Below are 26,880 nucleotides of genomic sequence, written 5' to 3'. Positions count from 1 at the left end.
TGAAGGTAAAGGAGTAAACTCTGTATCTTTTTTATCTTCTTCGTCAGCACTTTCAACTAATTCAATGACTTCAAAGGCAATAGATTTTTGATCTTCGGTTGACCTTCTCCGAAAATCCATGCTCAGTCTATCTTCTTGACGTTCTAAAAATTTCGAAACACCTAGATCGATCATATGCATTTACAACTGAAATGTCGCAAAGTTGCTTAAGTTCATTAAAAAATCTGACAATTTTTTCTTTTCCAGCTTTATTATTTCAACTTGCTTGATCAATTTTTTTTATTTTCGCCTTTTCCCTCAACAATTTGGTAATCAATGAAAAACAAGAGTTATCTAATCGAATTGGTACTCCAGCTTTTTCCCAAACTTCCTTAAGCTCACCAAGAACAAGTTTAATATATCTATTGCAGAAGTGTCGCTTTTTGAATATAAATGTAAATGAGAGTATCTACCTAACACATGTTTTTTGTCGTTAGGCAACTAAAGCTTGATAATTTATTGGTTTCAGGGTAACTAATTAAACAATCTTGATTATTTTTTCTTAAGTTCATCGTTATAATAAAATATTCGCTTATCCAATAAACTAGTTTTAAAATTATTTTTAAAGTTGAAATTTTGCTTATTGATATAACAACAAACTTTTTACTGGTCAATTATGCTCAAAACTTCAATTTTGCATTTTATTTAAAGTATTAAGTTTTTTAAGCATTTAAGGAATTTTTTAGTAAAAAAATATGTTAAAAAGATTAAACTTTATAGTACGGTGACCTCTAGACATTAACCAACTTTTTTGAAAATTTGGCCGAATGTTCATTCGATTACCTTTATTAAATACATAAAGTAACATAACATGAAACTAATTATTTTTTAAGTAATTGAAATTTAAAGTTGAAAAAAAGGTAAAATACGCTACTTTTTCAAGACGGCGCACATTGGGCCGGGTATAACACAGTGGGCCGGGTATAACACAGTGGGCCGGGTATAACACAGTGGGCCGGGTATAAAACATATGGTGGACAAAATTATTTTAATCTTTTTTTTTTTTTACTAAAACCCTTTATATGTCCAAAGAATCACTTTTTATTAAGATATATTTACTTTTATCATAAATTTTAGTTAAATAGTTGCCAATACTAAAAATTATTTAACAAACTTTACAAGACTTTAAAAACGCGGATTTAAATTTTTTTAATTTCAAATCATATAACTTCTTAAAATCGTGGAACTGAATAACAAACTCTTCTGGTGGAATAAACTTAAAATAAAAATTGATGCAACAAACTATAAAAACAAAAATGCGCACTAAATTATACTTTAGAAAAAATGAAAATTTATCACTAGATTTGAAGCTCTATTATCGATATTATTATATAATCGATTTGAAATATATAAATAAATATATAAGAATAAATAAAAAATATAAATAAGTGAATAGATTTCAAACTCTATTATTGATATTATTACATGTTAACGACGTTTTGAATAAGTCTGTAGATTATTATCATCTCTATATATAATAATGTATTACTTTTATTTTTAAGATATTGGCCGCAGATTCTTGGTGAATGATATGACAACGTTTTTGTTATTATAAAGTCTACTTAGTTGTAAAGGTACTATACAAATAATCAACAGGCACTCTTCATACTTCTCTATTTTCATTTTAACTTACCTGTTTGTAAACACTATATCCTGTAGCACCATCAAAACCAGCTTTGCACATAAACGTTAGTTTAGTTAATTCCTTAGCATTGTGATTAGCACAGTAGTTTGTATATCAAATAGCTTTTTAAGAGTGTGTTTTAGATGATCTTTTAGCGATATTTGTACTGACTAGCCATCTATTTGAATGTTCTTGGGATAGCATTTAGCTTTTGAAGATCTTATACCATTATATAAAGGATATGTGGCAGTCTTTTTTTTCAGCACCATTTCTTAGAAGCTGGTATGTTGATTTTGATATATCACCATTAATAGTTAATGATAAAGTTTCATCACGTGAATGTATCTAAGCAGGTTTAATGGGGTTTTTATTTCAAATTTCAGAAATTTTTGTGCCAGTTTCGTACTTAAACTCACTTCTTAGTTTTAATTTTATTGCATGAAGTAATTTATGGCTAAATAAAATATTACTAACATTCTTAGGCTTATTCTTTTTGTTCTGTTACAAGCTTTTCGAAAGAGCACATGGTTTTCCAACTTCAACTGATGATGTAGCATTTAATGTACCGTAGGTGTATTGAAAATCTTGAGCTAGCCAATTTTCATTACGTCTCTCAAAATGAGTATTATCATTGTTTGCAGCTATTAACTTTTTACATTATACTTTTATAAAGTTTTTCACTCAGAATCCTCTAGTTTAATATCTGCAGAAACTAGAACAGTTAATATCAATGAAAAGAATGGTATATCATTGGGAACTAATTTATTTTGTTGTAAAAGTCAGTAAGTGTCACCAATTTTTATTTTATTACTAAACAAAAAAATTATTAAGTAAACAGTGCAATTTGTATTGAATTAAATAACAAACAAAATAACATGTATTTTTGTTTACAAGAAGTAAAAGTTGATTTCAAGCAAATAACATAAGTTACAAGTCATTGTTTTAAAATGTTAAAGAAACCCAAAAGGGAAAGTTTGGGGCAGTGTATTTAGTTCAAATTGGTTGTATACATATTACATTTACTAGTTCAAGTATTTTATATAGGTTCTCGTAGGTTCCCTAAATTAAATGACACTTTTTGTACAAAGTAAAAGTAATAAATGTTAAAAATTCACCTCGTTATTTTAAAGCGTATTATAAAGACTGATCTTTGCTTTAGATTTTTTTCGAAAAGCTTAACTGTTAAATATTTTAAATATATAAACTAATTCCGTAAGCTTATAAAATTTTAAGTTACTGTTTATTATAGCTATGTATAAAAAAAAAAAATTTCACGCCTTTTAAAAAAAAAAAGTTTTTTATTATACATGAAACCGCAACTAATGTTTGTGGCTTTAAAAATACTATTAATTTACTCCAAACAATTTTCAAAACTTTAAATTAGAATATTACAAATATGTTTTAATATATGGTTTTGAATGTAATAAATACTTCTTTTTTAGGAGGCCCACTGTGCGACGACCTCTAGATGATACTTTAAAATTTTGAAAAATTTACAAACTTTTTTTTGGCTTATTATTTACCCCGTTATGCATGTAACGTAACCATTTTCGAAAAATTGTCGGAAATGAAACACCCTAGTGCTGCATGCCTATAATGTAGGCACATGATCGCATGTGATGTTATCACATGCGATGAAACTATGATGCGATGAAACTATGATGCGATGAAACTATGATGTTATCACATGCGATGAAACTATGCCTTTGATATATTTGGCACAAAATGTAAATAAATGTAAAAAGTAATGTCTGATTATTTAACACATCCGATTATAAATTTTAGTTATCCTAATAGCGCACTATCTTTTATTTAAAAAAAATTGAAGAAATCGTGGTAGTTTACTTCCAAGTCATTCCGAAAATATATTAGTAATTCGTATTAGTAAATCGTGTAACATTTGTTGTAGTTGTTGTATATAATATTATTAAATTAACAACTACAACAATTGTTATTTGATTTACTACAACTGTTGGTAAGTCATGTAACATTTGAATAGGGAACCCAACACTCATTAAGTAATGGCGCTCTTAAGCAAGGCTACGTTAATAGTTTCTCATTTTTATATTTTGCTGTTTTTTGTCGTAAATTTGTCAATACTTTTGTTCAATTTATGCAACAGTATATCATAAACGTAAGATGCCACAAACCTTCATCTAGCTCATTGCCAATGAGCTAGATGACGGTTTATGGCATCTAGCTCATTGCCAATGTAATTGGCAATGAGCTAGATGGCATTGAAGTAGTTTTTTAACTCTAGCCTAGTATATTGCAATGTATCAATGTGACTATTACCTTATTATTCACATTGATGCATTCAAATAGCAGGTAAACTTTTTATAAATTATTTTCAGCAGAATTGGATAAATGATAAATCATTAACTGCAATGCATCATTAGTTTTAATATAATACTAATATGTCTTTTCCTCTGCCATTATTTTTGAAAACTCATTACTTTAGATAAGCCAATTATTTAACTGTTTCAAGATGAAGTTTCTATTTTACATTTCTTTTTATAAAGAAGTTTATTTCTTAATAAATTTGTTTTTGTTGAAGTTTAAAGGCATCTTTTTATATCAAGTATGCATAAATCCGACCTTACCAGAACAATAAAAAAACATGTGCATATAATCATATGTTCATGTTTTTATAATACTTGTGGTAATATGCCAATAATACTCTTCAAATAAATCTAATTTGATATCTATCAAGTTTGTTAATCCGTGGAGATAAGCGTTTCTAATCATAATCTTGGTTTATATTATTATTTAATATAAAGCACTTTTTTTTCTGTTAATAAAGTAGTTTTTTCAATATATGCTGAAGAAACCATAACAATTTAAGCATTATATCTTTAAACTTGATTTGCTGCAGGCATTTTGCAGTGATTTAAAAGACTTTTGAGTCTTGCTAGTGAAACCCCAGACTTACTCTATCCTGATAAAAACTAGACTTTTTTTCATTTTCGAAAAAACCATATATAAAAAAGTTTGCGTTTTTGCATGGAAAGTATATATCTTCAAGTAGAGAATCACTATATAAATTGCAGGAAGTCATAAATGTCTGAACTACTGTAATATTTCACACATTTGTGGAAAATGTTGACACTTATAAAAAGAATTCTTCTAGTAATATATATTATATATATATATATATATATATATATATATATATATATATATATATATATATATATATATATCTGTGTGTGTACATGAGTGTCTACAGGAAGTGAAAATATCCAAAAATACCAAAAATCTTGGAAAAAAAAGTAGAAGTTGGAGTGGATCTCTCTCAAAGATGTCAATAACTTTATGCATAAAATCAGTCTTGTTGCTGTTCGCACTATTGCGATAAACGCTCAACAAATATAACCTCGAAAAAAGAAAGTTTTTTAGCTTGACAACAAATCAATAAGTTGCATTTCCTCCTTGATTTCTTGAAATTGTTAACAAGTGTTCTAAAAATCAAACCAATTCATCGCCTTAAGGTTGAAGTTATTATTACTGTACAAACAACTTATTGCAGTCACACTGTTTTTAAATTTGGTATGGTTAAGGCATGTCATGATTGCAGGCTGAATTCTAAATAGCTGAAAATGTTGTCTTATGTTTTCAGAGAAATGATTTATTAAAGATGGTATGATGAAATCTAAGTATGGTACAAAATTATTTTGTTTTATTTGTCTTCAATTTGTAGATATTTGCTACTTTTGTTTGAGCTACAATGATTGTATCAAAGTACTTGTCTTTTGCATAGACGATGGACTTTATTATCAATCTTCATTCCCTTTGTCAGGTTGAATACTTTAATATATATCTTGCTTGAAATAAAATTTGGTATTCTGTCAATACCTACAGAAAATGTTAATTAATGTGATGATTTTTTTCTTAGCACTCAGTAAATCCAGTTGTACTACTTTCAATGGTTGAGCAAAGGTTTCTATTATCGAGCATGTAAAAATAACCTCAAGACATCCAAAAAATATATTGAAGTACAAGAGCACATTAACTTATATTTTATTACATTTTACCAGTGTTGTTTGTTGTTAAATTTTTTGATTGTTTCAAATTTCCTCAAATTTTTGCTAAAAATACAAATATTTTACACAAAAATTCAAAATTAGGTATTAATGACCTCTCCTTGTGCTTCCTCGAAAAAGCTTTGAATTGAGATCATTAACGACTAGATTAAGACAGTGCGCAGAGCAGAGCAGTGAATAAAGACTGCTTTGGGAAAAATATTGCGTATTTTTCCCAACGCAGTCTTTATTCCCTTCCTTACCAACCATTGTTGAACGTTTTTAACCATTTATTGAGCTGTCGTACCCTTTTCAGAGTAATTTTTGTCATGTCCAGTCCGCATTTATTGCAGGATACAATAGTATCTGCAATCACAGTAACTATCATTTGTTCCAGTGGATTGAATCGCAGAAATTTTCCACTGATTTAAATATATCACCAAAATCTTCTACAAAATGTAAACTAAAGAGAATTTTTCTGTTCATATCAGTTGTTTTGTCAACTTGGATTAAAAAACCTATAGATATGTTTAATTATTCAACAATCTATGTCAACTCCTGGTAAATATCAGTCAGTTTGCTCTGGATCGTATTTGATGTTTGAGTTGAATTCATAGCCAAAGTCTGTAGATGCATTTCTATATTTTTGTAACCAGCTTCCACGCTAAATTGAAGCTGTTTATGAACATTGTATAATTGCATTTGGTAAATGTTGATGCAATAAATGGACCGTTATTCATGATGAATGGGCTGCATAAAAATTATACCAAACACACATTCAGGGGTCTTTAAAAGAAAGAAATATGGCATAAAATGCCACAGGAAAAATTGTTTAAGCTATGCATTTTAAAAACAACATTTCTTGCTATTTTTATCTTTGCTAAAATAGTAACTGACGTTTAGTTAGTGACTTTTATGTGAGCAGGCAATGCTTAAGTCATTAAAATGTTGATTCCATAACTGGATGTATCTTCACTTACATAATACCGCTACCAATTAGTCAATTCGTGTCAATGTTTTAATGTTAGGGATAAAGGTTTAAATAAATGACTAATTTGATCTGTATTGATACAGATCATATTTTAGTTTTAGTTTCTTATTGGCTATATATATATATATATATATATATATATATATATATATATATATATATATATATATATATATATATATATATATATATACATATAGAAATACATATATATATATATATATATATATATATATATATATATATATATATATATATATATATATATACATGTATATATATATGTGTGTGTATGTGTGTGCGTGTGTGTGCATGTTTGTATATATGCATATAGATATAAATACAGCCCTTGGAATAAGGTTCAGTGTTCAACAATGCCATTTTTAAAGTGTTTGAGGTTGGCAAAAAATTGCTGACCTCTTGTTTTATTGTAACTCCTTTATGTCAATTTTTTTTTACTGACCTCCTACAGTTTAGAGTCAGCAATTTATTGCCAACCTCATTTTTCCTATTTCCAAGGGCTGTATATATATAAGTATGTGTAAAAACACATCGGTTAATAAAGTTTAGTAACACTAATTAGTAATAATTTAAATTATAACTTTGTGTATATATCTTTAATAGTTTTTATGTTTATAATTTTTAGCAATGTCTATAGTACAAAGGAAACGAAAAAAGGAGCAGAATAGACAAAACAATTTAAAGAATTGGAAAGCCACTGATATTAGTAATGAAATTCAAGATTGTTTTTCTTTCGAAGGATTTATGGGATTAGATGAGCTAACAGATTATAATGAAGAAGATATTAAAGAATTAATTGCTCATCCAAAAAAAAAAAAAAAGTTCACACTTTCAAGTCCTGATTTTCAAGAAGAGTTTCAAGTTTCAAATTTATTAAATTTGAAAAAACAAAATAATGAAAAAGTTAAAGAGAAAAAAAAAGAAATTACTGAAAATGGTTTCATTAACTTGACTTCTCTGCCAAAAGACTCATTAAATGATAGTTCTTTAATAGAGGAACCTAATTTACTAAAAGACTCACCTCAATCAAATAAACAAGAGACAAATCAGTCATCAAATGAATTGTTATCTAAGCTTTCAAAGAAGGAAAGTCGTAGATTGAAAAGAAAAAATACTTTTAAATTGAAACTGAAAGAAAGAAGAAAAAAGTTAAAGGAATTAAAAAGAGAACAAAAAGCAAGTGACACTAAAAATGAGAATCAAAATAGTCCCAATGAAAGTAATGACAGTTGTAATGGAAAACAATTAAGCAGTAAACCAGTTGAAGCAAATTTTAGTGAAGGTATTTATGTTTTAAGTTTAAACATAATTTTATAGTTTCCTATATATTTTTTAAAATTAAAAAAGGGCTAGTTATTATATTTTATTCAACATAAATTACAATTATTTAGTATTATATGTTTAATAATAAATAACGTTTAATAATAGGTCTAATAATAATGTTTAATAAATAAAGTTTAATAATAGGTGGTTGTGTTTTAAACTCAATTATTCACTCTTTTTTCTATAACTTTGTTGTCTTGAAAAAATCTTGTTAGTTTTTGATATGAATGCATTATTTTTCAACTGGTTAATATGTATGCAGTGGTGGACTTATGAAAAAACAAAAAAGACAGTTGTCTTAATCCCATAGTTTTTAAGGGCCTGAGGAATCGGTTATTAGAAATCTTGAAACTATTGATTTAAAAAAAAATATTGTTAGCATTGGAATATATGTTTTTATCTTACAAGTTGCTATTGTGTTTAGCACAAATTTTTATTTAAATAATTTATTTTTTTTGGACCCCTTTTCATTACAGTTAAGATTCAAGTGTTTTCTTGTATGATACTATTAATATAATAAATATATATTGTATGGTATTATTAATCAAAAACTGATTTGGCTAAAACCTTAGCATTATTCCATCTCTAATATTTTAAGAAAAGCTTTGTATTTTATTCTATTTACAAAACTTTGAGAAAATTAATGTATTTTATGATTTTTACTACGTTTGTCATTTAAAAAAAACAAATATCAATAGAAAATAAAATTGCTCCATTCATCAAGCAGTATCACATGTTAATTTATTTGTTGAATAAGTAAATAATCCTGCAAATTTGTAGAAAGTCATCACATAAAAAAATATTTGGAGCAATCAAAATTAGTAAATGCATTATTGAGATGGTATTTATCATTTAGACATGTTTGATATTTTGTCAATTAGAGTTGAAGTTTTTTTAAGGTTCATAAAGATTTTTTATATTTTTCTTAGAAAAACATTCTTGACATAACGGAATTTGATGGTTTAAATCTCTATATATCTACATCTATATTAATATATATATATACAGGGCTTGTGATTAGTGATTTCGCCGGTTATCCGGTTTTTCGGTTAACCGGATTTTCTTCGAATATCAAATATCTATTTTCGAATAATAAAAACCGACTTAAAATTTTTATAGAAAGTAACAACTTACTTATGACGCATATTGTTTGACATATCTTAATTGATAAAAGATTATAAACTTCTTTTACTTATTTAAATGTTAATTTAATCAGTTTTGTTTGATAATATATTCTTATAACAATTTACAATAGAAATCTCAAAGTATTACTTATTACTTATGCAACTTTAACAATTCATTTTTAAGAAAGATTTTTCGAAATATTCTGGAACTTTTTTTGCTTACTCAGTGTGTTTTTTAAACCAATAGAATTCGTTTATTTGTAGATTTGGCGGTATTTTAGTGTTATCAAATGTTCTTTAAATTATTATTCCGGACCAAGATGTTTTGAGAACATTCAAGTTTATCCATGCTTCAATTTATGTCCGCATAACAATAAGTTTTTTAAATACACGCAATTTAACTTTATAACATCTTTCTTTTCCTGATCAAATTTTTTTATATGAGAGAATGCTTTTAAAAATCCGCTGATATTAAAACATTTTGATATAAAAAAATTTGCAGGGCTTATAATTTGTAATTATATTAAGTTAAACGTTAGAATGTTCCGTGACGTCAAGTGGCTTTGTAATTATAGTGCATATATATTTGATAGTGGTTGTTAATATGTTTGTACGACTTTATGTGTAATTTTTTTGTAATGTCTTTTTCCATGTTTTTACTCTCGAGTTCCTAATAAACGTCATCTCCCCCCCCCCCCCCCCCCCCCCCCCCGTTTATTAATTTTTGATTATTTTTCGAACTTAGTTTATTTCTCACCAAAGTAAAAGCAAATTAAATTATATCGAAACTATGATAAAACGGCTGATAGAAAATGTGCATTTGACAGCAAGCCGCGCTAGAATTAAAAAGTTTTATTCGTGTTTTGTAAAAATCTTTTTAATTTGAATTTATAAATTAAAATTTTTTATAAAAAATCCCCCCTTCTTTTATTAACCCCCTCCGTAACCGAATAGTTGGTTAACCGCAAAATGATGAGAACTGTTATCCGGTTTTTGAAACGGTTAACCGGCGAAATCACTACTTGTGATGAAGAAAATCGTCAAGCGTGTTATATCGCTCTCGTAAAATTAGAATATGTTTTCATCGAGCGTGATTATGTGCGCTAGAGATAACGTTGGCGAGCGCGATCATGAAAATTGCTGAAGGCGATGCTTATAAAAAGCTTTTTATTTTTTATGTCTTTTTTTATTTGTTACATAATTCTTTCGTCAAAAAATGTTTGAATTAGTATCACACTCATGAAACTACTTCAACGAAGTAGATTTTTATACTTCCAAACTTCTTGTGTATTGTCAGATCGGTATTTTATTTTTAACTATTTATGTTATAAAAAAATAATATCAAACAAAAACGCAACTTCTTATTAATTTAGTATTGAAGTATAATTTAGTGACTGCATTTTGCTTTGTTGTTTTGATATATGTATTTTAAAATGTTATGCTGTAAACTTAATAAACGATTAATGGTTTTTATATTTCTTGATATTTTTTATTCAAATTAATTATTTAATTTTTTTCAAGAATTTTTTTTTTAAATTACGTTTTTTTATCTAAAAAAAATAACGCAAGAATAATTTGAAATAATAATAAATAAGAATAATAACTTTCCAATTAATAAATATTAACATCATTACTTTGTTTCCTTTTCGAATGTCCTTGATTGCGAACATTCTAAACAACAGAATCGTTTTAAATTTGAGTTAAAATAAATAATAGTTAATAAAAAACCTATACTATGAACAAAATCTAATTTTAAAAATTACTCTATTAATAATATTTATTTTTATTATAAACGATGTGTGGAATATTACAAACAATAAATCAAATAAATCTTACTTGATTTTTTCACAAGATTAAAAATACTCTGCAGTTTCAATTTTCTTATAATGGTTTTCTAATTTTCTATTCTTATTTTATTTGCGCATTTTTGTATTCACATTGTGTTTCCACGTGCACATTCCATTATTGAAATTAGTGACTATTAACGACTTTAAACTGCTCATTCATTACGTTAGTGCAAAAGAGAACGACGTTGTGTTTTTTATATTTTATATCAGTGCTTTGATAACAGAATATCTTTAATAAAAATCTTTTTTAAATATTTTATAAAAATAAAAAAATAATCCCGAACTATTGGACAAGCGTTATTTTATACGCTCGTTATAAGCTGAACGAGCGTTGTTTATCGCGTCTAGAACGTTTGAAAATACCGTTTACGGGCGCGTTTTACGAGCGGAGCGCGATCGCGCTTGCTTTATCACAAGCCCTGTATATATATCTACATCTATATTAATATATATATATATATATATATATATATATATATATATATATATATATATATATATATATATATATATACATACAGTAATGTTAATAAGTTTTAGACCACTTCCATTTTTTCAAAAAATCCTGGAGAATTATTCTCTAATATTTAAGTTTGTTATCCTAAATTACTTATTAAAACATATGTATTTCACACAAAATATGGAACAATTACAAACTTTTTAATGTCAAACTTCATAAAAAACTCCTAATATTTACTATGTCCTCCTTTTGCCTCAATCCCAGCCAGTATTCGCTGGGGAATAGATTCATACAAGTTAGTTATAAAATCCAGGGGTATGTTGCGCCATTCTATTTGAGGTACTTCAAAATATTCTTCAGCATTTCGGGGAGCATGTGGCATCATTTAAATAGTTTTTTGCCGCTCGGGAACAATGTTTTGGGTTATTGTCCTGCTGCAGAATAAAATTATGACCTATTAGTCTCATTCCATATGATACAGCATGGTGCCTTAGGATATCCACATAAAGTTCCCCGGTGTGTTGCCCCTCCCCCCCATTTTGATCAAATCACCTACTTCAGATGAAGGAAAACAGCTCCAGACTTGTAAAGAGCCTCCTCTGTGTTTAATAGTAGAGTTTAAACACTCTGGCTGATAAGCTTCTTTAATTCTTCTTCAAATATATTGGCGTCCTTTCGTTCCAAAAATTTCGGATTTGGACTCATCGGTGTACAGAACCTGATTAAACATTTCCCAGTCCTTGTGTTGTTTTGCATATTTAAATCGTTTATTTTTATTGCCGCACCGTAGTAATGGTTTCAAATTGCAACACACCCTCTTAATCCCGATTTAAGTAGATGCCGTCGAATAAAAGAAAAGCTGACATTTTTCCCAGTTGCTGTGTTAATGTCTTTTGCCAGCTCGGTTGATGCTTTTGTTGTATTTCTTAAAGATAGGATTTTCTAATATTTATTGTCATCTTTTGTTAGCTTAGGAGGTCTACAACTTTTCTTTCTATCTTCAAGGGAGCAGTTTCTCTGATTTCTGTAACAGCATTCTTCGAATATCCTGTTTTGGATGTAGTTGTTATGACACATCGTTTTAATAAATAAACAAACAAATCCCTCATGTTTCCTCATCAATTTTGTTTATTTATTCAAAATAATATATTCTTTCAACTTTTCTTATATATTATTAAACTTAAGTACGCTTTAAAAAAATTACATAGGAAAAAAATTGTAAATACGTCTAATTATACAAGTGGTCTAAAACTTATTCGCAGTACTGTATATATATATATATATATATATATATATATATATATATATATATATATATATATATATATATATATATATATATATATATATATATATATATATATATATATATATATATATATATATATATATATATATATATATATATACATACATTTTGCTTTGATGAATTGACCATGGGTATTTCACAAAACATTTTAAAAACGCGTTAATTAAAAATATTTTGAAATATACCTTAGGTGAAATAAATTACATTGAAACTTCTTTACAAAAATTTTTATATTAGAGAAAAATTTTTCAAATAAAGTAACAATTTACTGATAATGATTTTTTTAAAAGTATTATTGACAGTTATAATTTTTTAAGTTTATATTACATAAATTATTTAAGTATGCATTTTTTATAATAAACGTTATTAAAAAATAAAAAATTATTTTGTTTTTATAAACGATGACTCTAAGACAAAAGTCTTTTTAACGAATTGTAATATAAGAATCATTGAAGTTAAAAAGATAAAAAGATTCATTTAAAAAGATAAAATAAATTTCGTTGAAAATAAAAGACAAATATTTTTGCGAACTGTTACAGTTCAATAACTTTGATCTTTAATGCTTTTATATTATTAAAATGCTTTTTAATAAAGTAGCAAAACATTTCTGATGAATTTTTATATTATATATTAATAAACTATTGTTTTTTTTGTGTGTTGATATGTATTTTTTATGTTTAATAGTAATATTTTGAAACAAATTCAACTGAAAAAACAAAGTACAAATGTTAAAACAAAGAATGAAATGATTTTTTAATATGTAATTATTAACTAGTTTAAATTTACATGGAAACTGATATTTTTATATAAGTAAAAAAAGCTATAATTTATATTAGGCGTGAGTAATTTTCAAACAATCATTAAATGTAAATTGTTCTTTTTATTTTAAGGGTTTCTGATAATATTATGTAAATATTAATGAAGATAAAAAATTAATCCGAATGTAATTAAAAACATGATTTAAACAAGCTAAGAATTTTAGTTTGTTGAGTTTTGTTTTAGTTGGGTTTTTTTTTTTTTTTAAAGTAAAGTTTTTTTTAAAAATACAAAAGTGTTAATAGTTAACTAAAAGAGTCATTAATATTACATTTATTACAATATGACAGCTTTAATGCCAACATCCATTCAACACTAATTTTCATTTATATGCTTTATTCGCTAACTAAAATAAAGAAAAAATTCATTTCCTTATTGCTTCTCACATGAGAGAGAGAAGCGCTAACTATAACATTTCATGAACAAGCAATAACTATAACATTTAATAGTTTTTTATGACAAACTTAATGCTAATATAAAATTATTTTAAATTGATTTTGGACAGAAATTTGGGGGCCCATACCAGTACATACTGGTATCAAAATCAGCCTGGATACATTTTTGTATATATGTATATATATATATATATATATATATATATATATATATATATATATATATATATATATATATATATATATATATATATATATATATATATATATATATATATATACACAACCCTTGTAATTAGGAAAAATGAGGTCAGCAATAATTCGCCCACCTCAATCTTTTAGAGGTTGGCATCAGGTCAGCAAAAAAAGTTTGATACAAAGGTCTTACTATAACACATAAAAACAAGGTAGGCAATTTTTTGCTGACTTCAAATACTTTATAGTTAGCAGTTAGGTTGGCATTGCGAAGTGCCAACCCTAATTCCAAGAGCTATATATATATATATATATATATATATATATATATATATATATATATATATATATATATATATATATATATATATATATATATATATATATATATATATATATATGTATATATATATATATATATATATATGTGTATATATATATATATATATATATATATATTATATATATATATATATATATATATATATATATATCAGATATGTACACTCGTGGGCTGTACCAGACGACCGAATTTTGTGAAGGGTGACTAAAAATAATCTTTTGATGCAATAAAGTTGCCCTTTCAGGCGGCTATTGATTTTTATCCACAGTTCTAGTTGGTTGTTTTTTTTCTTTTTATAGAATTCAAAAATTATATTTTATCTATTTGTTTTTATATGTATTTAAATTTTTTTGTTTCTTATTAATTGTAAAAACACTACATTAGAATACGTAAAAATTAGAATAAACAAAAGATTATGTTCAGTTTAAGATTGTTTGAAGAAATAATTTATAAGGAAATATAATTTTTTTCAAATACAAATTAGAATGTTAATTATAGAATCTAACAGATTCTATTAATAACTTTTAAAATACTTTAAATGATTTTTAATGCTGTTTAAAATTAATTTAGTTACATTATGGTACTTTAAAATACTTTCAAAATATCAATAGTTTTTAGGCTCCTGTAACAAATAAGATCTTAATTATTACTAATTAAAAAAGCATCATTTGAAGATCCGCTCCAGATATGTCAACAGTATTGCATACAAGGACGGATTTAAGATTTAGAGATAAAGAATAGAATTTGGAGTAAGTGGCAAGCATGATAAAGAGATGCAACCTTGGCAGATGCTGGAAGAGTCTAAGCAGAAGTGGCTTTAGATACAGAAGCTGTAGTGATATGAAAGTCAGGCAATGGATCAACCTGTTTGTTAACCATATCAGGTAGGATGTGATTAATGGAATCAAGAGATAATATTGATGTAAAGTTCTTAGCAAACAATTCTGATTTGTGTTTAGGTGAGGTAACAAAATCTGAACCATGCAAAAGAGATGGAATAACAGATTTGCCCTTACTGTAGACACTGTTAAAGGTTCTGAAGAAGTCCTTGGAGCCTCATAATTTAGATAAAGTACAAGATTATGTGACCTGACAAAACCTTTTTACAATGGTTTCTAGCTATAATAAACAAGAGAATTGTTTTGGCGATAGATATAGAAGTAACGGTTATGATGGGAAATTGCAGCAGCGCACTGAAAGGAAATATATGGAGAAGAGTGAGGCTTGATTTAGAATCGTTGAGAGGGAATAAAGGATTCCATCCAGCCTGAATCCAAAAAGTTACTTAAGAAGCACATTTGTCAGGAAAAAGACAAAAGATTTCTACCTAAGGGCCATCACAAAGAAAATCACAGAAAGAGTCCCAGTCAGCTTTAAAGTAGTTGCAAGAAGTACAAAGATAAGGGGATTCTGATGATGAAAAAGAATGAGATTATAGTTTTAGAGAGATCAAAGCGTGATCAGAAGCACATAAGGGTAAATATGGAGAAGCTAAGCACTGACTAGGATCAGAAACAAGACAAAAATCAAGTAGAGAAGGTAAATGATTCGGATTGTCTGAAAAGTGATTTGGAAAGTTGACTATTTGCGTTAGAGATTAAGAAAGGCAAAAGTTGTGGGCCTTAACACCTGCAGAGTCCCTGACACTAGAGCCAAGTAGTAAGTGACTGGGGCCCCGGCCCTGGCTAAAAATAAGACTTTTTGAAAAACCGGCCCCGGTACAATTATAAGATTTAGCAGGGGTTGATAGCCGAGGCTAGAAAAAAATTTATAATACTTAATATATTATAATTTTATGCTTATATTTACTATTTATTAAATACTGGTATATATTTATATATTTTTAAACTCTAACTTACTTCCAACAAGATTGCAAGCAACCACTAGTATATAATGAGTTAATTTAAAATAGAGAATCAGTTAAAATATTAGGAGACATATAACTAAAGACAAAAAATTCTAAGTTGTATAAAAAAGGAAAACATGAAGTTGGGTAAGAGTTATAAGGTTTTTTTTAAAGTTCAAAGAAAAAAACTGGATTAATTATAGTAGAATATTAAATATAGCATGAAGGGACAAATACAGTAAAAGGATGCAACTTGTTGAATAAATAGCCAAGCAAGAATAAGTTTTGGTTTATCGTTATAGAGATGATAGCTCGTTTGAGCATTGACCATGATTGTATTTGTAGAAAAAAGAAAGAAATGCAACCTTATAACAATGGGAGAGTGGCTTAAGCTTAGCAGATAAAGCAGGTCTAATTACATTTACAATGAGCTTTTAGACTTTGTCTGAGAGTAAGAGGGTTGTTACTTGTCAATATCGGAGTGCCAACAAAATTGCAATGTTTTTTGCAGTAAATAAATGAGTTTTGTTGTCTAACAAAAATTGTGGATTTTAAGTCCAGAATTTAAATCCATTAACCACTGCAAGCCTTCAGCTGTTCCAGAAAAGAGATCAGATTTAAAATCGACTGTTTGTTCTAAGCAATTAAAAAGTGAAGATTTTTTGTCAAGACAAGAGCATGAAGTTGAGTCATCAACAAATAGAACCACTTTAGATTTCATAAAAAATGTTATTGAAGATAAGAAACACTACAGAATGAAATATAGAACCTTGTGGTGCCCTTAAAGTTACTTGAAATAAAGAAGAGGGTAGGCCTTCAAGAATAACTTTACTACTGCAGTTAGAAAGAAATAATTTAATAACCATAAAACTTAAACATAGAAACTTATAAGGAACTAATAACAGAGTGAAGAGTAATCATAGGATACTTGGAGAGGTCAAAGCGTTTTCTAGAGTTTTGAAAAATTGGAACCACTTATTTAGCACTTTTTAAAAGTTTAGCAAAAATTGTAGAGAGAGTTCTGGAGAACACTTTTTTAAGACTATGATGGAAATCTTGTCTGAGACTCAAACTGTAGAAGTGTTTAATTGAGAATTAATTTTAATATTCTAAACCAGAGTAATTTTGATGTTTAACAATGGGTTAATCTGTTTAACTGTCAGGAAGAGTATGGCCATTGTATTTGAGAGTTAAACTAGAGTAAGATTTCTTTGCATAAAACTCTGCTTTATTCTGGGAAAAAGTAAAAAGATCAGACCCATGAATTAGAGATTAAATGTTAGACTTACTTTAGTTAATGGCACTGTTGAAAACTAACCAAAAGTCCCTAGAACCTAACATCTGAGATAAGATACAAGATTTAGTAAACTGAGAATAACAGAACTTTACATCAGTCAGGACTTAATTTATACATTAGCTTATTGCAATATTAAAAAGGACATTTGTTCTTAAGAGAGATGTTCTTATAAAAAATGTGAAAAAAGTGATCAATGTTGAAAAATGTAAACTAAAATGAGGCTTGAAACTGAAGAGAAGTAATAAAAACTTTTATTCCAGAAAAATAAAAGCTTCCAAGATTTTTGCATACATATCATGGATATAAGCATATATAATATTTTTGCATACATATAATTGATATAAGCATATATAATATTTTTGCATAGATATCATGTATATAAACATATACAATATTTTTGCATACATATCATGGATATAAACATATCTGTTTGCTATTTATTTAGATGCTAGCATGCAATATCCTTTCATTGTTATATAAACATTAGTATTTATATGGTGTCGTATTTGCTGAAAGAGAAGATGATCAGATGGATGTGTGGTGTGACTCTAGCAAGACAAGAAAAGGAGGCATAATCTTAGACAGAATAGAAAAAACGTTGTATCAAGCAACGCTTCTTAGACAAGATAAAAGTAATTTAGGTATCAACATGTAGAGAGGTAGCAGCTTCAGTAGAAAATGGTTGTGGTAGAAGTAAGAAAATTTGAGTAGAGTGCATTACATATTGTATGAATGAGCTTTAGTTAGGGAAAAAAAATGCTCTAGATTGTTTATATTAGAGAAACAGCTTAAAAAAGGAAGGCTAAAGCCTGATGATGATAATGATATTGATGATGATAAAAAAGATGATAATGATGATCATGATGATAATGATGATGGTGATCATCATCATCTTCAAGCCTTCCTTTTTTATGCTGTTGATGATGATTATAATCATGATGATGATCATGATGATAATGATGATTATAATGATCATGTTGATCATAAAGATGTTTATATTTGGATATATATATATATATAAAATATAACATGAATTTTAAATGAAAAAAATATACTTTAAAATGTATAAATGTTTATGCATTGGTCACAAACCCGGCCCCAGCTATATTTTATCAAACCCGACCCCGACCCTAGTCAAATATTAACCCCGGTCGTTTACTAGAGCCAAGCCATTTAGTGTGATGAGCATTAAAGTCACCAACAACAACGATATTGACTGAAGGAAAGGGCTTGGTCAATTTGATCAGAAATAACAATAAAAAAGAGAGCAGTCTTGAGATGAAGGAGAGTGATTTAAAACAAAGAGAAATGTGATAGAGTGAAGTGGTGCTAAGCAAAAGTACATTAAGGAATAGTCTGTGGATTAAAACCTAGTTTCCAGACTAATAGATGAATTCTTATGAATGTAAATGCCCAGGCATGTGACTATTGAAGTCCTAATAAATTAAAGGAAGATAACCATCAACACTAAGATCACAAAATGTGAGAGCCGAACTTGAATTAGTCTCACAAAGAGCAAGTAGGTCTGGTGAACTTTGCAAGAGATTCAACAGGAGAGACTCAACAGAAGAAAAGTTACTTTGAAAACCACGAATATTAGTGAATGATAGATTTAGAGAACTTAATGATGACGATGGTTTGTTGTGTTTTATAGTTTTTATATTTTTGTCATTTTTTTAAGTTGGTTAAAGAACTTGACTCAAAGCACATATAGTACACTATTTAATAGTCCAGGCAATTGCCTCATTACTATTAATAAACCCTAATCCATCACAAAGGGCTCCAAATTTGGCTTCAACACTGCACACCAAAAGTACGAACAGGGACACCATCCATGTGCAACATGGCGTTGTTAGTACTTTGATCTTTTACAGCTGTTGATAGAATCAGCCTCTCTAAGAGCTACTTCAGAGTTCGGGTTATCTGTCTACCATCCAATCTCAGAACCATAGAACTGAGTTTTAGAGTGTTAGTACGACAACTTTGTTTTACTTTTATTTTTGACTCTCTATATTAAATTCTATTTACAACTTTTATACAGAAACAAAAATTCTTGAGGGTGTACTTATATACAAAAATAGCTTATGACTTGACTAATAAATTACAACAATTAACTTTAATAATATTATGACAAGAATTTTATAAACGTAACAATCAAGTTTCATAACGATCAGCTATTATCACATCACCCCAAGAACTGAAGTTCTTAAGTAACATAGTCATTTAAATATGTCGGCTTTCTCTTTTCTCTGGTTGATCGTCTGATCGCTGGTAATAAATTATCGACGGTTTCTCTGCCGTCAGCTTTCTCCTCAGCGTCAACAACTGTTTCTTCAGTTCCTTTCCTCTCAGCAGCAAAAATGTTTAAATCTTCTAAATCACTTTCATCGTTGTCAGCCTCTTTACTGATAACAATTTTACTTGAAACGTTTGAAGAATTTGAGGCAGCAGCTATTCTTACGCCTCGCACATGTACACCATCAATTTTAATATTTGTGTTTGTGAGTATGTCAGTTACAGTACCGATTTTTCAAACTGAAGTGCACTTTGCATCAGCGGGGCGAACATAAACTTTTTCTCCAATTCTATAAGTTTTCATAACTTGTCGTGATCTTTCCTGAGTTTTGGTATTTTTCTCCTCTTGAATTGGTAGACGCCAAACCTACTTATTTTTTTGAGAAGCAGGTGCAGATTCTTCGTTTGTTTTGTATTGTACCAAAATACCGCTTCTAACGGACATATTTGTGTCCTTGCAGCTGTTCGTTTTACTATGCGGTGGTTACGCTCCACAATCCCATTTCCTGATGGTCTATATGCACATCTATACTTTTTTTTACACATCATTTTTCACATATGTTTGAAAATTCATTAGACTTAAACACCGCTCCATTATCCATCAACAGTTCTTGCGGTGGGCCATGCTCCCTAAATACGGATTCCAAGTGAATGACTACAATTTTGGTATCTTCGCGAAGCAACTTTCTCCAAATTGCAAACCGACTTGGTCCACAGTCAATCATTGTTAAATATGGCGACCCTTTATAGTGAGTCACATCACAAGCAATTCGATACCATGTGTCTGGTACATCTAGCACTCCGTTTTCCCATTTTATTGGCGCTGGATCAATTGAATTACATTGACAACATTTGCGAACACATTTTTCAATATCTTTTCTTAATACGTGCGGAAGTCTTCGTTGCACTGTAAACATTGTCCGATTAACGCCAAAATGATGCTTTGAGTGACAGTTGCGAATTTCTTCAGCAATACTCTTTAGTATTTCTTCGTGAAAGCTCATTTAACCAAGTCTTTGGAACTCTTGTCAACACGTCAGCTTTGTTTTTGGAAGACGGAACCCATTTTAACATGATGTTTATATTATATTCTTTTATTAAGTCTTGCAATAGAGAAAGTCTTCTATTAATAAGAATTTCTGATAATGCATTTGATCGAATCCTATGACTTTCAGTCAGCATACTTTTTAGCCATCCATGAACTGTTACTGAATCAGTGAATACTGACAAATTCTTTATATCCCACTTAGCAGCTAGGTTTATCCCATGCACCACAGCATCTAATTCAGCAATAATAATATGCATAACATCATTTACACTTCGAAGCCAGGCTGCATCCTCAATTATTACGCCATCGTATTCTATAGCAACCCCTATTGCCATGCTGCTAGCATCACACCACAATGTTGCTCCATTTTGAATCCTTTTAGCATTCCATTTCCCTTTCACAGAATCACAAACTTCTAATCGGCGCAATATTTCAATCAACCATGACTGAGCTTGATCTCCGATTAGATCATCCCAAGCATTTCCTTGACTATGACATTTTATAAAACTGCAGGCAATTCTGAGCCAACCTTCAACCTAATGGCCTAGTGACCTAATAAGTGTCCACATATTGAAAAAAGTTTCCGTCGTGTTACTTTTTCAGTTTTGATATCTTGTGACTTTGGAATGGTGTTTCCACGTTTCAAACAAAGCTCCCTTTTCATTTCTAAACAGTTGCAAACCCAACACTCTTGCAGTATCACATTTCACCGGCTCTTTTATTACCAATCCATAACACGCTAAATGATTTACGACCTTTTCAACTGATGTCTTTTCCCAATTAATAATTATGTAATTAATGTAGTGGTCAGTTGCTTCACTAATACCTGCATTGAGATTCAACACACTGCCTAAGACTAAAGACATTATTTTTGGGGCAGAATTTAACCCAAAACCAAGACGTGTAAGATAGTATTTTTCTTTCTTTTCTTTCTCCCACAAACTCGGATCGATGTGTATTTGCATATAGGCGCATCTAAGATCAAGCGTTGCAAATTTGTCACCAACGGTTCTCCATTTTCTAACTTTTTCATCACATGCGTCACTTGAGGCATTATGTGAATTAACATACTGATTCAATTCGCGAAAGTTTAGAACAGGTTGTATCTTTCCTTTATTTTCCTGCCCAACAGCCATTAACGGGACAATCCCTTTTGTACTTTTTTCTTCTTTGTTGCATGGTTTCAACCAGCCATTTTTCACCCATAAATTCATCTCGTCATTAAATTGATGTAACAACTGGGGTTTTACCTTGTACTGCGCAACAGAATTTCTCAATTGTAGTTGACCTTGTTTCCATTTATATTTAGCAGTCCACTTTGTACCATCAAAATAAGCATCAAAATCCTTGTCCTTTATACCAACAGCTTGTTTCTCTGCATGAATTGAAACAAAACCAAGTTCAATTTTTCCATTGTACAAATGCACTTCTCCATAGCAATTAATGACATCCATACCAATAATAGCATCAATACCGTTAACAACATTTTTCAGAATCATTATGGATGTTTTGAGTTTTTTTCCTTCAACAATCAATGTTACTGTTAGCTTCTCCCTCCGTTTTCACAAATTCTCCATTAACAGCCAACACCATTAGTTCATTTCTTCTGAAACAAACACCGGCTTTCTGAGTCATGTTGTTTGAAATAATAGTTCGTTGATATCCCCTGTCAACCAGTGCTTTTCCTGCAAAGATGTTCACCTGCACAGTGCATATTGGAAGCTCCGTTAGTTGTTTAGGGAAACAGCTGGCGCTGGGGATTCCCCATTTGAGTTTCCCTGATGCGACGAACAAAATCTTGCAATGTGTCCAGATTCTCCACATTTAAAGCATTTTATTCCATCGCTAACAATTTGTTTCTTCGAAAAACAGATTCGGGCAACATGTCCAGGCTTGCCACACTTCAGTAACGGATGGTTTTTTAACATTTTTATAGAAACCAGAGATTGTTGTTGAAACATACTCTTCTTTTGTTTTTTCCGTCATAAGTACTCATGCATGGTTTAATGCATCCTGTAACCTGATCCCAAATATTTTCACTTGTGCTCGTAGCTGCTTTGAAATTTCACCCGGTAATCCAGTTATGAACGCTCTTAGCAATAATTCTTTGCTTTCAATGTTGGCCAAACCCATAAGTTGATGTAAACTGGCTAAATACACATCAACAGTTTCACCATCATTCCATCTCCGATCTCTGAAGAGCTTTTTCAATGTCCGCAGTGGCGGTTTTTTGGCTCTCCCCAAGTTGCTCATATAATGCAAATGCCTTCAAGAAACAACAGAATGATCAGTGAAAGATCGCCCATATTTTGCAACTCTCCCACCAGTTTGATCTTTTTCAGCCACACTACAACATCTCCAGATCCATCAATTTTTCCAATCATTCTCGCCATAGATGCCATACTGCCGAAATAGCTTGTTAATACGACAACTTTGTTTTACTTTTATTTTTGACTCTCTATATTAAATTCTATTTACAACTTTTATACAGAAACAAAAATTCTCGAGGGCGTAATTATATACAAAAATAGCTTATGACTTGGCTAATAAATTACATCAATTAACTTTAATAATATTATGACAAGAATTTTATAAATGTAACAATAAAGTTTCATAATGATCAGCTATTATCACATAGAGCTGTACCCTCATTAGGAGATCATAGTTGCCTAGTCATAAAAATTTAGACACAACAAAAACCCATGCAATGTGTCAAGAGGAGCTATAGTATATATATAAATAAATTTGTGTGTGTGTATATATATATATATATATATATCTATATTTCCATATATATATATATATATATATATATCTATATATATATATATATATATATATATATATATATATATATATATATATATATTGGCTAAAATGTAGAGATTTATTATAAATATAATAGCCTAAATATTTTTGGATGTCGCCCATAAAATATGAGTCTGATAGGCGCTAATAGAAACTAACTTTCAGATTAATGCATGGTAAAAAAGTGTTAACTTTACAGAGTTGATGGTATTAGTTGAATAAAAACAAAACATCAGTTTAAGGATTTTTTCATTATAAACCAATTTATCATTTGCCTGGGATAAAATAATTGGTTTTGTTAACATAAAACAGAAAATCACGGGATTTTCTATTTTACTCTGATCTTTAATAGCAATAAAGTTGTACCTTTTTTTGAGACCATAAACTAGCTTAGATGCTTCAGTTACAGACTTAACAGCAATTTCAGTTGATTGAGAGTTTGGAAGGTATGTAAGTGGCAAAACCTATCCAGATTCTTTTTTTACCAGGTCAACTGATGAAAAACTAATTGTATTAAGAGGTCCCGTCTCAATTTGACATATGTGTTCTAGGTCATTCTAACATTTACAATCATTAAAATTGATTTGGGTTTAATCCTAGGGACACAAGCTTAATTCAGATACAGTCATTCTGGGTTTGTATGCTTTGCGCTAGTTTAAACTTTACATAATATTTTTAACCAAATAAATATTTTTGCATCAAAGGCTCTGATGATCACCTTTTTGATAAATTTATACATTTTTTTAATTTGCTAGTCATTTTTTAAGAAAACAAAGTTTATGTAAGGATTTAAAGTTACACCTGCATTTAGGGTAATTTTGAATACTATTAAACTGAATGTTAATTTCAATCTTTTTATTATAAAAAGTTGTTTAGATTTCTTTATATTGCTTTAAAATAATTTTTAAATATATTTAGTAAAAGTATTTTGACAATAAACATACAAGTTATTCAATAAAATAATGCAAATCACTATATAAACTTGTTGATCAAATTTTAAGGTATGAAATAAAAAGTTTTAAAGACAAATATAATTCTCTACTCATGAGCATCATTTACTATAAAAAAAATTACAGAGTTTTAGGTTTACATAAAATCAAAGTTATAATATCTGAATGTGAATAAAATTAATGTCGCCCATGACATGTTAATATCAGATATCAGACACCCATTTTTAGCAACCTTTTAGATTTGTAAATGATATTTATTTTGAAAAGTAAAGTGAAGCCGGTGAAGGCAAATAAATCTTATATATATTATGCATACATAATGAGTGTTTATAAGTAAAAAAGAATTAAAATTAAAAATTTAAATGACTGAAATTAAATGTTAAAAAAAAAAATTTTAAGTAAAAAAATTTCATTAAAGAATTTATTTATAAACTATATTAGGAGCATAAGAATGTCTTTCTTTAATAGTAAGACATGTTATGTACATTTAACTTATTTATTAATTTAATTACTTAACTATTTGTTACTGATGTGTCTTTTATTATATTAATATTTATTGTTATTAATATATTAGCATCAATTAGTTAATTAATAAAAAATATTTAAAAAAGGAAAATGGACTCCAATGAATTTGATTAACCACTGCACTGCACAATATTGTAACCCAATAAGTTAATAAAGTTTAAATAAAATGAATTTGTTTTGGTGCATGATATTTTATAAGTAATTAACGCGCTTTAAAATAAAATAACATCCACATGGTTAATTTGTAAGCGTTATGTCAGTGTTACACTATCAGGGAATCAGTGACCTGGGTAAATATATATTAGATATATATTAAATATATATATATATCATATATATATATATATTGTATATAGTATATTATATATATATATATATATATATATATATATATATATATATATATATATATATATATATATATATATATATATATATATATATATATATATATATATATATATAGATCTATAGTTTGTTGTCTTTGGGAAGAGCGGAAGGAAAAAAGTGATTCTTACGCCAACACATACGTCACTTTTAATTACTTTTGACTTTCGTCCAACATTTTCGTGTTGGACGAAAGTCAAAACCATTAATTTAATTACAAATTAATTGTTATATAAAAAAACCACAAAAACGCAAATTTAATAGACCAGAATGTTTTTAAAAACATTCTGAATGTTTTTAAAACATTCTGAATGTTTTTAACAATATAAACAATGTTTTTATTTTTATTTTTTTTAATAAAATGTTTTTATTTTTTTTACTGTAAATCATGCGCGGAGTGTTGCTACATTGACTATCTTATAGCCTGACTCGCAAGGGAGTGCTGCTACATCGACTGACAAATAGCCTGACTTGCAAGGGAGTGCTGCTACATCGACTGACAAATAGCCTGACCCGCAAGGGAGTGCTGCTACATCAACTGAGGGTTTGGTTGGGGCAGGCAGTCTATCATTATTAAAAAAAAATAATTCCGGTCTTGCATTTTAATTTTTACTTTTTGTCAACAAAATATGGAAAAAACTTTCGGACAACATCTAAGGGTTCTATATATATATATATATATATATATATATATATATATATATATATATATATATATATATATATATATATATATATATATATATATATATATATATATATATATATATATATATATATATATATATATATATATGTTTATGTATATGTATATATATATATATATATATATATATATATGTATATATATATATATATATATATATATATATATATATATATATATATATATATATATATATATATATATATATATATGTTTATGTATATGTATATATATATATGTTTATGTATATGTATATGTATATATATTATCAGGATTTGAATTAAGTGTTGTGATATCTGGAAATGCTTCCGGTCTTTTTTTCTCTTTTTTAAAAACCATAAACTCAGTTTTGATTGTTTTAGCTGTTATTCAATAAAAAATATTTATGTTAATTTTGAATTATGATATAATCTCTTATTATAAAACCATATCATTACTGTTATTTTTATTATTATTAAAAATTATGATTTAAACTTTAATATTTTAATTCATTTTATAAACCATCAGAT

General features: G+C 28.2%; 1 protein-coding gene across 3 annotated transcripts in view; it reads left to right on the top strand.

Moving 5' to 3' along the window:
• The first annotated feature begins 3,289 nt into the window (after positions 1–3,289).
• Positions 3,290–26,880, top strand: part of LOC100207193 (ATP-dependent RNA helicase DDX24) — a 31,567-nt gene continuing 7,976 nt past the window's right edge. The window contains exons 1-2 of one of the 3 annotated variants that reach the window (XM_065791005.1): positions 3,290–3,390; positions 7,323–7,979. In XM_065791005.1, coding sequence (XP_065647077.1) covers positions 7,325–7,979 — 655 coding nt within the window. In that variant the 5' untranslated portion in view covers positions 3,290–3,390; positions 7,323–7,324. Of the gene's footprint in view, positions 3,408–3,517; positions 3,639–7,322; positions 7,980–26,880 lie in introns of those variants that run through there. The other 2 variants (XM_065791004.1, XM_065791006.1) reach the window with 2 other exon arrangements.

The sequence above is a fragment of the Hydra vulgaris genome, chromosome 02 (genome assembly GCF_038396675.1).
Source record: "Hydra vulgaris chromosome 02, alternate assembly HydraT2T_AEP".
In the NCBI taxonomy this organism is placed as follows: domain Eukaryota; kingdom Metazoa; phylum Cnidaria; class Hydrozoa; order Anthoathecata; family Hydridae; genus Hydra; species Hydra vulgaris.
This window is presented reverse-complemented; position numbering and strand designations above follow the sequence as displayed.